General features: G+C 43.8%; 1 protein-coding gene across 1 annotated transcript; it reads right to left on the bottom strand.

The window, feature by feature from the left end:
* Positions 1 to 8,050: 8,050 nt before the first annotated feature.
* On the bottom strand, positions 8,051 to 17,932 carry LOC122946700 (olfactory receptor 10C1-like; the record flags this gene model as incomplete). Its single annotated transcript, XM_044306477.1, has 2 exons — positions 17,032 to 17,932; positions 8,051 to 8,082 (listed from the first exon to the last, which is right to left on the bottom strand). Coding segments are annotated over exons 1-2 (933 nt in total), but the record flags the coding sequence as incomplete, so codon positions are not given.
* Positions 17,933 to 18,482: the final 550 nt, after the last annotated feature.

Genomic DNA, 18,482 nt, shown 5'->3' with positions numbered 1-18,482 from the left:
CAGTAAGTAGTAAGTCGGCTTCTAGGTCTGATGTCACAGACGGAACTGGAGATGTCAATGTAGATTCTGCTGGCGAGTTTGGGTATATGGAAAATTGAGTTGCTGGTAACTCCAGCGGAGCACAGGTTGCCATTATCTCTTCACTGAAAAGAGCCGAAAGAAGGTTGCTCGAGGTGGTACTTTTTTTAGCATCCCTCGTGGTCTAAGGGTTCTCGGTAATACATAAAAGTGGAGTGTGGAATTCCATATTCAATAGATCCGCATTATCTTTAGTACAGGGGAAGGGAGTGTGTATTAGTTGCTGGTCATTGGTGTGAGGTTGTGTAGGGGTATCTGTATGGTTGATGGTAGTGGTGGTGGTATTTGCCCTTTTCACAGGGGTTCCGTTTCTAGTGGTGTGTTCGAGGAGAAGTCGTCTCTAGATTTCTGTGTCTTTCTGAGCTGCGTCTAGGCCACGTTACCGATGAATGTTCCGTCACTGGCCTAGGGAAGGTTGTAAAAAGACCGGGACGCTACTGCGAGCACTGCTGCCTTCTCTAACAGCTGATCGGTGGGGTCGCGGGGGTCAGACCCTCACGGATCAGACACTGAAGACCTATCCAGAGGATATCAGTTCAAAGATCTCAGAAAATCCCTTTAAGCATATTAAATAAAATTAATTTTAAAGTTTGTACTTATTCATTTTAATCATCAATTATCCATGTGATGTGACAATCATTTGAAATTGAAATTTTTATGAATTCTAAAATATTTATGATTAGATTTGAAAGTATAATCATGTTTATGCTAAATAGAGACTAAATAGATAGAAGACAAAAGTAAAGACAAGTAAAAAATTATATATATATTTACTGGACTTCACGTATAGCAGTCGCCTTTCCTAAGTCTTAACACTGGTACAGATGTATGGCATGCAGGCAGATAGTGGATGAATGACAACAAAAATGGAGTAATATTGATCTGACCTTATCTGAGTGGTCAAATCAGACTGGACAAAAAACAAGAAACAAACTGCAAAATACCTGGAAGGGAATGCATCTAGCAAATACAAATGCTATACTTGACAACCAGAATGAAGAAAGGCCTGGATATCTAAAGGTTCAACAATCAGCAACTCCATCTTAATCAACCAGACAAAGCTAGGAGATAACCAAACCCAGATTCAGGTCCAAGGCAGGTGCATAACAACTGCCCAAACAAATTTATTAATAAGGTGAATATGATGCAAAGAAGAAACCCCTGTTGCTTGTAACATTTGTGTCCTTTGTACTGCCTGGTTATCTATGTCTATGATCGTTCAGTGGGTGGCATCTCCGATGAGTTGTCTCCTCATACTGCTCCTCCTTCCTTTACGCTTTCATTTTTTTCTCTTTTTTTTTTGTAGAATTTGTATTAAAGCAAATGTAATATATTTAGTTAATGTTATTAGGATCATTTATTATTTTTATTATTTTAGATTTAAAGCTGAGATTTATATATAGATATTTTTTTTTAGGGGGGGGGGTTACATCAATCTTCTTATACAATTTCTAAACAATTAACTTGAATTGTATAATTATACTGTGGAAATTATAATTTCATATAGTCAAATAAATAATTATATACAGGTCCTTCTAAAAAAATTAGCATATTGTGATAAAGTTCATTATTTTCTGTAATGTACTGATAAACATTAGACTTTCATATATTTTAGATTTATTACACACAACTGAAGTAGTTCAAGCCTTTTATTGTTTTAATATTGATGATTTTGGCATACAGCTCATGAAAACCCAAATTTCCTAAAATCTAAAAAAATTAGCATATTTCATCCGACCAATAAAAGAAAAGTGTTTTTAATACAAAAAAAGTCAACCTTCAAATAATGATGTTCAGTTCTGCACTCAATACTTGGTCGGAAATCCTTTTGCAGAAATGACTGCTTCAATGCGGCGTGGCATGGAGGCAATCAGCCTGTGGCACTGCGGAGGTGTTATGGAGGCCCAGGATGCTTCAATGCGGCGTGGCATGGAGGCAATCAGCCTGTGGCACTGCTGAGGTGTTATGGAGGCCCAGGAGGCTTCAATGCGGCGTGGCATGGAGGCAATCAGCCTGTGGCACTGCTGAGGTGTTATGGAGGCCCAGGATGCTTCGATAGCGGCCTTAAGCTCATCCAGAGTGTTGGGTCTTGCGTCTCTCAACTTTCTCTTTCCAATATCCCACAGATTATCTATGGGGTTCAGGTCAGGAGAGTTGGCAGGCCAATTGAGCCCAGTAATACCATGGTCAGTAAACCATTTACCAGTGGTGTTGGCGCTGTGAGCAGGTGCCAGGTCGTGCTGAAAAATGAAATCTTCATCTCCATAAAGCTTTTCAGCAGATGGAAGCATGAAGTGCTCCAAAATCTCCTGATAGCGGCTGCATTGACCCTGCCCTTGATAAAACACAGTGGACCAACACCAGCAGCTGACATGGCACCCCAGACCATCACTGACTGTGGGTACTTGACACTGGACTTCAGGCATTTTGGCATTTCCCTCTCCCCAGTCTTCCTCCAGACTCTGGCACCTTGATTTCCGAATGACATGCAACAGTCCAGTGCTGCTTCTCTGTAGCCCAGGTCAGGCGCTTCTGCCGCTGTTTCTGGGGAATGCGGCCCCTGTAGCCCATTTCCTGCACACGCCTGTACACGGGGGCTCTGGATGTTTCTACTCCAGACTCAGTCCACTGCTTCCGCAGGTCCCCCAAGGTCTGGAATCGGTCCTTCTCCACAATCTTCCTCGGGGTCCGGTCACCTCTTCTCGTTGTGCAGCGTTTTCTGCCACACTTTTTCCTTCCCACAGACTTCCCACTGAGGGGCCTTGATACAGCGCTCTGGGAACAGCCTATTCCTTCAGAAATTTCTTTCTGTGTCTTACCCTCTTCCTTGAGGGTGTCAATGATGGCCTTCTGGACAGCAGTCAGGTCGGCAGTCTTACCCATGATTGCGGTTTTGAGTAATGAACCAGGCTGGGAGTTTTTAAAAGCCTCAGGAATCTTTTGCAGGTGTTTAGAGTTAATTAGTTGATTCAGATGATTAGGTTAATAGCTCGTTTAGAGAACCTTTTCATGATATGCTAATTTTTTTAGATAGGAATTTTGGGTTTTCATGAGCTGTGGCCAAAATCATCAATATTAAAACAATAAAAGGCTTGAACTACTTCAGTTGGTGTGTAATGAATCTAAAATATATGAAAGTCTAATGTTTATCAGTACATTACAGAAAATAATGAACTTTATCACAATATGCTAATTTTTTTAGAAGGACCTGTATATGGTAATGACAATTATAAAATATAGTGATGGACGGTGCAGAAAATTACTTTAGATCAACGATCGGTTTTCCCTACTGACCTTTCATACTATAAATCACTTTGTATACCATGGGCAGCTCACATCAAGGCTTCAGTAGGTTGACTTAATCTGCTGGTTTCAAAAGGCAAGTTATATTAGTTTTAGTATTTTTTTGTAATTTTTTATTTTTTTTGAGTGGTTGTTCTACATTCCAATATAAAAAAATAAAGTAAAATCAGGGAAGCAGTTAAAAAGCTCATCAAACTGAATATAAAGTCAAGAATACCATCACACTCTAATAAGACACAATGGGAAAAGAAGGAAATCCAGTTTCCCCAAAAAATTTATTCATGAACTAATTGACCACCAATGGTGATGATAAGGTGCTTGGAAAGCATTGCGTACCAGTTGTCCATTTAAACGCAGATCCAATCTGTGTTGGGCTTTTAGTCATCTTACTTCTCAAATGGAGATTTTTGAGGGTGACAGAACCCTGGATGAAGACGCCTTGGCACCACCATAAGGGTAATCACATAATATACAGGTGACCATAATATTGAGCAATTGTAACTTTGCTATATCAATGAACATTTGCCCAATTTCTAAGGACTTCAGGTGACCAACATGAACACTCAAAGCAGTGTCAGACTGGGGTTCCTTCGACCCACCAGATTATTCTCAGGGCCCAACCTCTACATCCTCAATAAAGTCTAATAGATTTTGAATTAAAGAAATAGACTCTAATGGCAAGTGATTGGCTCCAAATGAAGCTCCAATTTGTCTTTATCTCCTAGACTTTTGGGGCCCAGTACAGCTTTAGAGACTGGGGCCACCAGAGTATCCTTTGGTATTCATGTGGGCCAGTCCAATCCTTACTCAAAGTATACATTAGCATCTATGTAGAAAAGTGGTCTCCCACCTGTGACAGTGGCCTATGGTTGTGGTTTTGAGACATCTGCTGGTTGGAGACCAGTAATGTAGATATTCAGTATGATGCTGAATGTTGACCCTGTTTGTCTTGTCAGGTGCACAATGTCTCCACTTTCACCTATTCGTTTTGACTCTTCTGTTCTGCACTGTTGGTACATTCATGTCCAACTGTTCGCTCTTCATCCATGCTATGGATGTTTACACTGAGAAAGGAGACATCACATTGGGAACGATCAGCCATATTAATAGATCATTTACTCAACCTGTGGTCCCATTCTCCATGTCACCTCCATGTTCATGTGACTTGTTAGTTTTGGTTTCTGTCTACTCAATAAAGGTCAGTAGCATAAATAATTTTTGCTACCATCATTTTTTGCTTCCTAACTTTTTGCTGCGTAAAAAGTGAATGAAAATCCAGAACTTCGACCCAACATCACACTGGGTTTTCCCATGCTCGATTCTTGATTCTCTACTTCAACTTCACTACAGGCAGTTTTCCAGACCACATCAAGTAATGAGAACCAAACCCTGAATTACAACTGTATATCCTAGCCTATTGTACCAGCAGTTATTGGAGACATCTTATCGGTGGCAATAGCAAGGGTGCTCGGTCTCTGGAGGTTGCCCCAAGTAGGTAGAATGTTTACCAAACTGTGTCATAAGGGATACAAGTTGGGGGTAAAGGGTAAGGATGGTTACCGATCCCATTGGTTTAAATCTTCTCACACATCACAAATGGTCTTTGTCCATAGTACACAATGATTAGAATTCTTTCTTCTTCTTTCAGGTCAGTTACGTAACTATTTTCCCTCCTTAATCAACAAAATTGCCATTTCCATTATTTTTTAGGACTACTGTAAGTATCGTGAGTCAGCCTTAGACATTGCTTGGACTGTGGAAAAAATTTGGTTGGACATGAATAGGGGTTATTACTTCCTCTGCTGAGTACTTTGCACAAGGAGCTGACAAACCCGACGGAGAACCAATGAAGAAAATAATTTGTGTAGAATTTTCTGAAACCATGTCTTTTATTCTAATGAGCAGAATCTCAAAAACAGTTGCAAATGTCAGACCATCAATGACTAGAGTGATCATTCTCTACTATAATAATGCAGATATTTTTGGGATATTTCGGGATGGTCCTTCAACAACAATCTCAGTAGAAAAGTTTGAATCACACAGAAGCTTGGTGAACCGCCCCACTATACAGAATCGGTTAATGGCACTATAGGAATTGCAAGGAGTAGTAAAAGTCTCCCCAAATTTATGAATTTCCTGCAGTTATTCCATCTCAGTAAATACCCAAGAATACCACTAGTGAAAACATTTTGGGAGGTGCTGTTTCACTGTTAGTCGCCTAAGGTTTATATCGACGTATTATTTAATTTAGATGAAGGCAATTAGACCTGTACAGGATTGTAAAAGGTGTTGACCAATGACTTGGTGGAATTTAATGACCCAAAATCACAATTCACGTACATGGCCCATAATGCTGTTTACGTCATTACGTGAAAGACCTATCCAAGGAAGATTTTGTGCCAATAAAAATGACATACAACCATGGAAGACAAAATGTTCTTCAAATATTTTTTCATTTTAGCCTTAGTGTAGATAAAGAACCAAATCTAGAGAATATCAATGTCAATTTATTGCAGTAAAAGAGAGAAAAAATATGTGAACCCTCTAAAGGGCCTAGTGTGCGGCAGTAATACAGTGCCAATAACAGCCTACATGGTAATACTGTACTTCCCTATGCCACCATATAGGAATCATGCACATGATCCTTCTGTGTGTATGAGGCCTAGGCCTGGGTGAGTTCACTTAGCTTCACTTCTGCAAGGTGGAAGGGTAGTCATATAGATTAAGCTTTAAGGATACTTCCATATGTCTGTATTGATATATGTACCTCCCTCATCCATAGATAGGTATCTATGACCCCATACATGGAGAACCATGCCAGGATAATACCTCAAGATGGACATTTATCTTAGATTATTTTTGTCACGGTGGGGAGTGGTGGAAACTCCCCACCGTACAATGTCACCATATACTAGGCCATAGGCAGGGAAAGGGGAGCTGGTCACCTCCGAAACCTTCCCTAAAATAGCCCTAGTCTGGCTGTATGAGCCGCCTTCAATGGTAAGGGGGCTCATACCCACGAACCTAGAGGTCTAGGAATCCCTGCATCGCCCTCAACATCGTGACAGGGCAGAGACCTCATGTTCATCCATCACCACTGATGAAAGGCGTCTCCAGCAGCCCAGTAGCTGACAGGGAGAAAGACAATACAGCAACTGAACAGCAGGTAAGAACACAATGTAACAACGGAACATCAAACACTTACCTGCCGCAGCAAAGATGGAAAAACACCAAAACAACCTGAACCCCCATGCGGTTCTGATGCAAGGTGGCTCCAGGCAAGGCTGCAAATATCTTTTAGGTTCAGAAGACGAACAGGGGAAATGTCTAGCAGACATGCTGTACACAACATCAACAGACCAGACATATAACAACGCACAAGACATAACAACCAAATCCCAAATAAAACCCACACCAAACATAGACACATAAGGATGGGTGGAGACATGGAGAAGATATAGGGATGACATTGCTAAAAGACCTTGATGTCCAACAAGGTGGCCCTCAATGACTGGGCAGATGGAATAGCCACAGAAAGGAGCATAGCTTCCAGCCCAAAGCAAGGCTAGAGCACTAATAACCTCCATGCAACAAGCCTAGGCTAAAAAGCTCCAAGAGACCACACCCTGATCCACACCTAGTCAGGAAATTAACCCCACACTCACCAGGAAGAATCACCTAAGGGGAAGTGCACGTGCAAACCGAAAACTACTCGTTGCCCCCGGCAACCAGTCTGAACGGCAACCGCGTCATGGTCAAACAATATGACCGTGACAATTTTATCATAGTATAATCAGTTAATTTAGCAGAATCTTACTTGACTTTGTAGATGCCAGACTTCTATTCATCAACTCCAAAATATATAAATGTATTCCTTACCAGTTACTTTATTGCTTACGTGTCACATAACACGAACGGAGACATTTACAGAGACCTCAGCGTAGAACAATAAGAGACTTTGAGGTGTTGAATTGTCATATGGGGGACAACAACTTAGAATTTTTGAAAGTTACAAACTTTAATCATTATGTTGATGTCACAACCAGACAGCTGAGAAGCTCTGACAGAGGCCTTTCAGAACCTCCTCCTTGAATTTCTGTGTTGTGGTATTCAGCTCCTCCTCTCGTCAGCCTCTCTCAGCTGTCATGTGTTAATTGCTTCCCTTTAAATGCCTCCCCAGAATGCTTTTCTGGGCGGCTTATATTACTTCCTGGAGTGTGTGTGCACGCTGATCTGTCCTCCTGTTTGCTTCTAAGCTAAGTGTACCTTTATCTGTTAATATCTGTTTGCTGGATCCCAGGTGACCCTGACTCCCTCCGTGTCTTGTGTAGGGAGCCGGTGGTCGTGTCCCCTCACTATTGTAGGGTGCTCAGGGCTTTATAGTCAAGGTTCGTGGATATGCAAACCTCCACCATTCGGATCTTTGCATAGGCTGAGCAGCCAGGGAAAGTGTCAGGTCTTCTGCAGGGGTCTCCCTTGGTTCCTTAGTTTTTGGATCCAGCGAGTCGTTTATACATGTTGCTTTGCCTTGTTACCTGTACACATTCCGTGACATTATAAGCCGCCAAAACCGTCTTAAGCATGGATCCGGTTTCACTTTTGGCTGAACGCTTCCAGGGTCTTTCATTGGAGGTAGCTGACCTCCGTAAGACTTTTTCTCAGCTTCAAGTGACCGGTTCAGCTTGCGTTCATGGAGCTTGTTCTGAGCCTAAGATCTCGCTCCCGGATACGTTCTCCGGGGGTAGTGAGAATTTTGTGCGTTTTAGAGAGGCTTGCAAACTCCATTTTCGCCTTCTTCCCCACTCCTCTGGTGATGAGGAACGGAGGGTGGGGATCATTATATCGCTGCTCAGGGGTAACGCTCAGTCCTGGGCCTTTTCGCTGCCGGAGGGGGCACAGCCCCTCCGTTCAGTGGATGAATTCTTTTTAGCCCTGGGTCAGATATATGATGATCCGGATCGTATTGCTCTGGCTGAGTCTAGACTACGTCTCCTATGCCAGGGTAAACAATCCGCAGAAATATACTGCTCAGAATTTCGGAGTTGGGCAGCTGATACTGGTTGGAATGATGCTGCACTCCGAAGTCAATTTTGCCATGGTCTTTCAGAGGGATTGAAAGATGCATTTGCCTTTCATGAAAGGCCTATTTCTTTGGACTCTGCTATGTCTCAGGCCGTTCGTATTGACAGGCGTCTTAGAGAGAGAGGAGAGATCTCTCCTTCCTGTCATACTCAGTCCCAGGACAGCGCAGCGGTCCCGTTCTGTGCGCAGGGGTCTCAGTCGCCGTCAGCCCCTTCTGAGCAGGAGCCCATGCAGCTGGGGTTGATTGCTTCTGACAATAGAAGATTCAACACGCATGGGAGGGTTTGTTTTTGTTGTGGAGGTATTAATCATTTGGCAAATATTTGTCCCTCTAGGAGATTCAGGCAGTTCTCTGGGTATAATAAAGAAACAAAGAGGAAAAAATCTTTGAAAAATGTTCCGTCTGTTACTATTGGCAGGATTGAGGCGGAGATTGAAGATTTTCCGTTTGCTTGTAGTTCCCGTTTTGTCCTGCCGGCTAGGGTGGCGCTAGAGAGCAAGAACATTTTTTGTGAGATTTTTGTAGATAGTGGAGCAGCTGTCAATCTCATTGATAATCACTTTGCGTTAACTCATGGTTTCCAGGTGTGCGCTTTGAGAAAGGATATTCCGGTTTTTGCTATCGATTCCGCTCCACTTTCTCAGAAGTCATTAAAGGGCATAGTTCACAATATCCGTTTAATTGTGAGTGATGCTCATGTTGAGGATGTGTCATGTTTCGTCCTTAGCGGTTTACCTACCCCTCTGGTGTTGGGGCTGCCCTGGCTCACTAAACATAACCCCACCATTGATTGGCAAGCAAGGCAAATAAATGGTTGGAGTGACTTTTGCAGAGAGAATTGCCTCACGACATCTGTTTCTGAGGTTGCTACTAAGACTGTACCATCTTTTCTCTCTGAATTTTCGGATGTCTTCTCTGAGAGTGGAGTTCAGGATTTGCCCCCGCACAGGGAGTACGATTGCCCTATTAATCTCATCCCAGACGCCAAGCTGCCTAAATCTCGTTTATACAATCTTTCCCAACCTGAGAGGATCGCTATGCGTGCTTATATCTCTGAGAGTCTGAGAAAGGGACACATACGACCCTCAAAGTCACCTGTTGCCGCTGGTTTTTTCTTTGTTAAGAAAAAAGATGGTTCTTTAAGACCTTGTCTGGATTTCAGGGAGCTGAACAATATCACAATTCGTGACCCTTATCCGCTTCCTCTGATCCCGGACCTATTTAACCAGGTTGTTGGGGCTAAAGTCTTTTCCAAATTAGATCTAAGAGGGGCATACAACCTGGTCAGGGTCAGAGAAGGGGACGAATGGAAGACGGCCTTCAATACCCCTGAGGGCCATTTTGAGAATTTGGTTATGCCTTTTGGTTTGATGAATGCCCCAGCCGTTTTTCAGCATTTCGTGAACAGCATTTTTTATCATTTGATGGGAAAATTTGTATTGGTGTATTTGGATGACATTTTGATTTTTTCTCCCGATTTCAAAACTCATAAGGAACATTTACGTCAGGTCTTGCTCATCCTGCGGGAGAATAAATTATATGCGAAACTGGAAAAATGTGTGTTTGCGGTTCCAGAAATTCAATTTCTGGGGTTTCTTCTCTCCGCTTCTGGTTTTCGCATGGACCCCGAGAAGGTCCGCGCTGTGCTTGAGTGGGAGCTTCCTGAGAATCAAAAGGCGCTGATGCGTTTTTTGGGCTTTGCCAATTATTACAGGAAGTTCATTTTGAATTATTCTTCTATTGTTAAACCACTCACTGATATGACCAGAAAGGGGGTAGATTTTTCTTCTTGGTCAGTAGAGGCGCGTAAGGCTTTTTCTGATATCAAGGAGAGTTTTGCTTCCGCTCCCATCTTGGTGCAACCTGATGTTTCGTTACCCTTCATAGTTGAGGTTGATGCTTCTGTGGTGGGTGTGGGGGCGGTCTTGTCTCAGGGTTCCTCTCCTGCCAATTCACGACCGTGTGCCTTTTTCTCAAGAAAACTCTCCTCCGCAGAGAGAAATTACGATGTGGGAGATAGGGAATTGTTGGCCATCAAGTTGGCTTTTGAGGAATGGCGCCATTGGCTAGAGGGAGCCAGACACCCTATTACCGTATTTACTGACCATAAAAATCTGGCCTACTTGGAGTCAGCCAAGCGTCTGAACCCGAGACAGGCCAGATGGTCGTTGTTCTTTTCTAGGTTTAATTTTGTTGTCACGTTCCGCCCTGGAGTTAAGAATGTGAAGGCAGATGCCCTGTCACGTTGTTTTCCGGGAGGCGGGAATTTTGAAGACCCGGGTCCCATTTTGGCTGAAGGTGTGGTGGTCTCTGCTCTTTTTCCTGAATTGGAGGCAGAGGTGCAGGCAGCCCAGTCAGAGGCTCCTGATCTTTGTCCTCCTGGGAGGTTGTTTGTGCCTCTCGCTTTAAGACACAAGATTTTTAAAGAACACCACGATACGGTCCTTGCTGGGCACCCGGGGGTAAGAGCCACACTGGATCTCATCGCTCGGAGATTCTGGTGGCCTGCGCTTCGTAAGTCGGTTGAGGGTTTTGTGGCAGCCTGCGAGACTTGCGCTCGTGCCAAAGTCCCTCATTCACGGCCATCAGGTCCTCTCCTTCCCTTACCCATTCCTTCCCGTCCTTGGACACATCTGTCCATGGACTTTATCACGGACCTGCCTCGTTCCTCGGGGAAGACTGTGATTCTGGTGGTGGTGGACCGTTTTAGCAAAATGGTGCATTTTATCCCTTTTCCTGGTTTGCCCAATGCTAAGACGCTGGCGCAGGCATTTGTTGATCACATTGTCAAATTGCACGGTATTCCTTCAGACATAGTCTCTGATAGGGGCACGCAGTTTGTTTCCAGATTCTGGAAGGCTTTCTGTTCTCGCTTGGGGGTTCGGTTGTCATTCTCTTCTGCTTTCCACCCGCAGTCGAATGGCCAGACAGAGCGCGTCAATCAGAATCTGGAGACATATCTGCGTTGTTTTGTGGCGGAGAATCAAGAGGATTGGTGTTCTTTTTTGTCCCTTGCTGAGTTTGCTTTAAATAACCGTCGTCAGGAGTCCTCTGATAAGTCACCATTTTTTGGTGCATATGGGTTTCATCCACAGTTTGGGACTTTCTCGGGAGAGGGGTCTTCTGGTTTACCTGATGAGGACAGATTCTCCTCGTCTTTGTCATCTATTTGGCAAAAGATTCAAGATAATCTAAAGAGCATGAGTGAGAGATATAAGCGTGTGGCTGATAAGAGACGTGGTCCGGACCTGAATGTTGGTGATCTGGTGTGGTTGTCTACCAAGAATATCAAATTGAAGGTTCCCTCCTGGAAGTTGGGTCCTAGGTTTATTGGGCCTTACAAAATCCTGTCTGTCATCAATCCTGTTGCATACCGTCTTGATCTTCCTCAGACTTGGAAGATCCATAATGTTTTTCATAAGTCCTTATTGAAACCTTATGTTCAACCCATTGTACCCTCGCCTTTGCCTCCTCCTCCGATTATGGTTGATGGGAATCTTGAATTTCAGGTATCTAGGATTGTGGATTCTCGTCTTGTCCGCGGTTCTCTTCAGTACCTTGTTCAGTGGGAGGGGTATGGTCCTGAGGAGAGGATGTGGGTCCCAGTGACGGACATTAAGGCCTCTCGTCTCATCAGGGCTTTCCATAGGTCCCATCCTGAGAAGGTGGGTTCTGAGTGTCCGGAGTCCACTCGTAGAGGGAGGGGTACTGTCACAACCAGACAGCTGAGAAGCTCTGACAGAGGCCTTTCAGAACCTCCTCCTTGAATTTCTGTGTTGTGGTATTCAGCTCCTCCTCTCGTCAGCCTCTCTCAGCTGTCATGTGTTAATTGCTTCCCTTTAAATGCCTCCCCAGAATGCTTTTCTGGGCGGCTTATATTACTTCCTGGAGTGTGTGTGCACGCTGATCTGTCCTCCTGTTTGCTTCTAAGCTAAGTGTACCTTTATCTGTTAATATCTGTTTGCTGGATCCCAGGTGACCCTGACTCCCTCCGTGTCTTGTGTAGGGAGCCGGTGGTCGTGTCCCCTCACTATTGTAGGGTGCTCAGGGCTTTATAGTCAAGGTTCGTGGATATGCAAACCTCCACCATTCGGATCTTTGCATAGGCTGAGCAGCCAGGGAAAGTGTCAGGTCTTCTGCAGGGGTCTCCCTTGGTTCCTTAGTTTTTGGATCCAGCGAGTCGTTTATACATGTTGCTTTGCCTTGTTACCTGTACACATTTCGTGACAGTTGATCCAAAGCTCTCCATCAATGACAACACCATCTTCTGGCCTGGGGGACAGGTAACCTAGATGATCTAGAAGGTTTCACATTGTAAGGGGAAAAAAAGTGTATCTGTCATTGGACTAGGAGAGTCAGCCTTGTCATCCCCATCGATCTTGCAACATGTACCGACCAGTGCAATGGTTCTGCTCTGTTGCCTTTCGAAGAAGAGCAATGGACCCATGTGGCTAACTTCTTAGGCTGCAGCCTACAAATTCCAGTCTCTATGCTGGCTTTCTCGGAAGACCCACTACAGTTTAAATCCATCCTAGAGGAGCTAGACTGACGGTTGGGCACTGTTTGCTGATTCTCTGTGGAGCATGGCTGTGGGTTCATCCTGGATAAAGGTATATCTGAGGAGACAAAGGTCATTCAGCACTCAGTTGAGAGGAGCTATTTACCATTAGCTCACCACAGCCGATACGAAGGCAAGCAAGTTGAGTATACCCTGCAAGATGGGCCATAGGGTCAGGTTGTGGCCAGGATGACTCTTGCTCTATCCTCTGGTAACAGATAGGACAGTAGAGGTCTAACCTGAAGAGCAGGAGGGGCCCTCTGCCCCACAAGGACCACCAGAGTTTGCCTATGGGGCTCTCTACTATGAGCTTCTGCTAAAGCAAAAGCCGGAGCTTTTGATCCCGTGATGGCCAGAACCATCATTGGCCGCTGCTGCACTTGTTATCAATGTGGTCACCATCAGCCCAGTGGTCAACTTCAGCAATGGGCCACCGGAGTCCCCTGTGTTACCATAGAAGCTGCCTCTGGCAGAACAACTGCTGTACCAAGAGGAATATCTGGCTTGGATTTACCCTGAGGCCTGTTTTCCATCACCACTGGATCCGGATATCCTCCTTTCCCTGGCGTCAGTTGTCACTTATGGGCCCAGGAGGTGCTCATGTCCCGCAGCTGGAGATCCTTCATTTTCAACTGTGACCACTTAGGATAACCCATGCTCCAGCTATTTTAGCACCCGGGCCACTGACTCAGGATTGCCACCAGAGGGCCCTCTCCTTGATCTGGGGCAGGAAGAAGAGGAATTTTCACTGATCTGTTGGAGACGTCTGAAAGGATGCTAGAGGGTGAGATGAGTGGCCTTTATTCTACGTTTTGTTCTGATTGTGTGACGTTGGCCATATCCAGTCCACCCTAGTTCATTACATGTAAAAGGAATCCACCCTTATTCAGAAAAATCCAAGTTGCACACATTGCATTTCCACCTTCTTCCATTTTCAGGTTAAACAAGCCAGCCTGAGTGGTTTGCATAATTTAAGCATTGCATCCGAGGAAGAAACTCAACTGTGACCTGAGCTGCTTGAGATCATCTGTTCTGCAACATTCAATAAAGTAGCTATTGTTTTGGCTCTAAAGCTATCTGAGCTGCAATGTGCACTGAACTTGTGTTCCTATGGACTCTAACGTTTACCAGAGCCACAACTCCAGGGTGTTTTCTCAAGTTTGTTTCCTACCAGGAAATGGGCTTAGATGCACTTGAACCCCTGTAGCTAGTTAGTTAGTCATCCTAACCTACATAGCAAAGTAATTTTTTGCCACTGTGGTAGTTAGCTTGAGCCAAGTCATTGTTAAAGTATTAATGTTTGCATATTCATATAACCCTGTTTCTCCTTAAAGCCCTAGCACAGGGAGGGAAGGGAGCCAGCTAGTACATGTGTCTCTGAGTATATGCATCATGCCACCACAGATGGGACCAAGCACCAACCTGAGGACAGTTTGCATTCATTAGTGGGGTGTGCATTTCCCAGAGCAGGGGATATCTGCAAATGTTTTTTTATCTAATGTTTTGTATATAGTATTATATTAATAATCCTGGCTCAGCTCTCATAGGAGGTTAGAGAGAGAGAAAGACAAAGGAGAGAGTTGGAAAGCTAGAACCTGCATGGTCAAGCAATGGAGTCAGCAGAGTAACCTGCTACTTCAGCTACTCAGACTTTGCTGCTGTGAAGGACACCGTTAAGACACCCTTCGCACCTGGACATGACTTGGTTGGACATAGCTTTTGTCGAAAGAGATTTTTAGCAAAATAGAGAGGAAATAGAGAGAAAAGAGGGCCATAACTCCCATCCTTACATAAATCCATATCAGGGAGAGAATTGCACTTTGTACAGTTGAAACTGTGTCTGCTATAATTGTACAAACCGGATTCCAAAAAAGTTGGGACACTAAACAAATTGTGAATAAAAACTGAATGCAATGATGTGGAGATGGCAAATGTCAATATTTTATTTGTAATAGAACGTAGATGACAGATCAAACGTTTAATCCGAGTAAATGTATCATTTTAAAGGAAAAATACGTTGATTTAAATTTTCACGGTGTCAACAAATGCAAAAAAAGTTGGGACAAGTAGCAATAAGAGGCTGGAAAAAGTAAATTTGAGCATAACGAAGAGCTGGAAGACCAATTAACACTAATTAGGTCAATTGGCAACATGATTGGGTATAAAAAGAGCTTCTCAGAGTGGCAGTGTCTCTCAGAAGCCAAGATGGGTAGAGGATCACCAATTCCCACAATGTTGCGCAGAAAGATAGTGGAGCAATATCAGAAAGGTGTTACCCAGCGAAACATTGCAAAGACTTTGCATCTATCATCATCAACTGTGCAGAACATCATCCGAAGATTCAGAGAATCTGCAACAATCTCTGTGCGTAAGGGTCAAGGCCGTAAAACCATACTGGATGCCCGTGATCTCCGGGCCCTTAAACAACACGGCACCACAAACAGGAATGCTACTGTAAAGGAAATCACAGAATGGGCTCAGGAATACTTCCAGAAACCATTGTCAGTGACCACAATCCACCGTGCCATCCGCCGCTGCCAGCTGAAACTCTACAGTGCAAAGAAGAAGCCATTTCTAAGCAAGATCCACAAGCTCAGGCGTTTTCACTGGGCCAGGGATCATTTACAATGGAGTGTGGCAAAATGGAAGACTGTTCTGTGGTCAGACGAGTCACGATTCGAAGTTCTTTTTGGAAATCTGGGACGCCATGTCATCCGGACCAAAGAGAACAAGGACAACCCAAGTTGTTATCAACGCTCAGTTCAGAAGCCTGCATCTCTGATGGTATGGGGTTGCATGAGTGCGTGTGGCATGGGCAGCTTGCATGTCTGGAAAGGCACCATCAATGCAGAAAAATATATTCAGGTTCTAGAACAACATCTGCTCCCATCCAGACGTCATCTCTTTCAGGGAAGACCCTGCATTATTTAACAAGATAATGCCAGACCACATTCTGCATCAATCACAACATCATGGCTGCGTAGGAGAAGGATCCGGGTACTGAAATGGCCGGTCTGCAGTCCAGATCTTTCCCCTATAGAGAACATTTGGCGCATCATAAAGAGGAAGGTGCAGCAAAGAAGGCCCAAGACGATGGAACAGTTAGAGGCCTGTATTAGACAAGAATGGGAGAGCATTCCTATTTCTAAACTTGACAAACTGGTCTCCTCGGTCCCCAGACGTCTGTTGAGTGTTGTAAGAAGAAGGGGAGATGCCACACAGTGGTGAAAATGGCCTTGACCCAACTTTTTTGGGATTTGTTGACACCATGAAATTCTGATTCAACATATTTTTCCCTTAAAATTGTACATTTTCTCAGTTTAAACATTTGTTCCGTGATTTATTTTCTATTCTGAATAAAATATTAGAAGTTGGCACCTCCACATCATTGCATTCAGTTTATATTCACGATTTGTATAGTGTCCCAACTTTTTTGGAATCCGGTTTGTATATACTACAACTCCCATTTTGCACTTGAGTAAAGAGAGACATTTATTCTACCTCTAGCCTGTTTTTTTGACTTCTCCACCATATGCTAGCCATTGCACTCTTCACGCCCTGCCTTGCATCCACCAAACCACCTAACATCACAGGCACTCCAACTGCCATCAGGCAGTGCCCCGAGTGAAGAAAGTGTGAACCCTCCTGTCACAGTCCTGGCTCTAGAGGGCAACAGCGAGAGGATAGCCACTGTGATAAATTGCTGAGGCCAGAGCCACTATCACCCTTATCCTCCACTCTGGCTCCTCCTGGGCTGTGGCATATCTGCAATGCAACAGACTGCTTCTCCAACCTCGTTTTAAGTCTACTCAAGAAGAATCAAATGACTGGCAAATAAATCTTGAGGGTTCAAGATATGAGTCAAGACAAACATTATTGTTTGTCTCCGTGCTTGAATATTGTAAGTTGGAGGAGTTCTGCCACAAATGCTGGGGATGTCAACTATGTTTAATGATGCTAATAAAGTTTTACTTGTTACATAAAATGTAAAGACGTCTCAGAATCCTAAGAAATGAAAGCTTTACTTCTTGGTTCCTTAACGTGTAGATAAGAGGGTTTAACATAGGAGTCACCACACTGTAGAAGAGAGCCAAGAAACGGTCAGTCTCCAGAGAATACGAGGATCGAGGCCGAAAGTACATAAAAGAAGCTGTGCCATAGAAAAGAGTGACTGAAGTCAGGTGAGATATACAAGTGGAATACGCTTTGCCACGGTTGTCTACAGAGGTCATTTTCAGTAGGGTTGAGATGATTTGAGTGTAGGATCCTAGAATGAGAAGGAAGGGCATCAGAAGTATGACCACACATACACTGAAGATTGCGATCTCATTCAAGTATGTTCTTGAGCATGCTAGCTTCAGGACTGGAGGTATGTCACAAAAAAAGTGGTCAATAACATTTGGCCCACAAAAGGGCAGGCTGAAGATAAACAAGGTCTGCCCCATGGAAAGTAGAGCTCCAGACAACCAGGAAAATGCAGAAAGACGGCAACAGTTCTGGGCACTTATGACCAAACTATAATAAAGAGGTCTACATATGGCGGTGAAGCGGTCAAAGGCCATGACGGCCAGAAGAAGACATTCAGTGGTTCCCAGGGCTAAGAAGAAAAACAGCTGAATGGCACAACCATGAAATGAGATTTTCTTGTCCTTCGATAGGAGATTTGCAAGAATTTTTGGCACGGTGACGGAGGAGTAGACTATCTCCAAGATTGACAAGTTACACAAGAAGAAGTACATGGGAGAGTGCAGAGCAGGATCTGAACGTACAACACAGACAACCACTCCATTACCAGTCAGGGTGGCCAAGTATACAAAGAGGAAGAAGAAGAAAATAGGAAGACGGATATCTGTGAAGGCTGAGAAGCCAAGGATGATAAAGTTGGTCACAGTGGTCTGGTTCATCATCATTCTTAAAATAACGGACATCAACCTTCATCCTGCCACACAAATGACATCAGAGAAACATCAGATCTGGTAAAATATCTTGCACATGGACAGTACTGTTAAGTGAATTCAGGATCTGGGCTAAATGCCAATTGAGTCAAATGATAACCAACACAAAAATACCAAAGTACCTCCCTCAGAAGTGCCACTGAAACACCAAAGGCAGAACTCTCTTTTGTCAGGGAAAGTAGGTAATGATAATAAAATATAGCTGTGAACCATACGACATACAGTCACCTACCTTTGGTATCGTTGCATACTGCTAATGCACTGCCATAATATACTGTATTTCTAAAGATGAGATTCCTGTTGGGGATAGTCTAGGTCAATCTCTTGGGTATCTGATCATTTGTCTCAGTTAAACATGTCCCCTAAGTATAGACAGTGTAAATGTAATATCTTGGCAAAAAAACTCATATATTGATAAACATTATATACAGTTGCAAGAAAAAGTAAGTGAACCCCATGAAATGACCTGGATTTCTCCATTGATTAGTAATAAAATGTGGTCTGA

This window comes from Bufo gargarizans, chromosome 9 (assembly GCF_014858855.1).
Source record: "Bufo gargarizans isolate SCDJY-AF-19 chromosome 9, ASM1485885v1, whole genome shotgun sequence".
Taxonomy (NCBI): domain Eukaryota; kingdom Metazoa; phylum Chordata; class Amphibia; order Anura; family Bufonidae; genus Bufo; species Bufo gargarizans.
The sequence above is the reverse complement of the archived record's forward strand: the minus strand, read 5'-3'. Positions and strand labels throughout refer to the sequence as shown.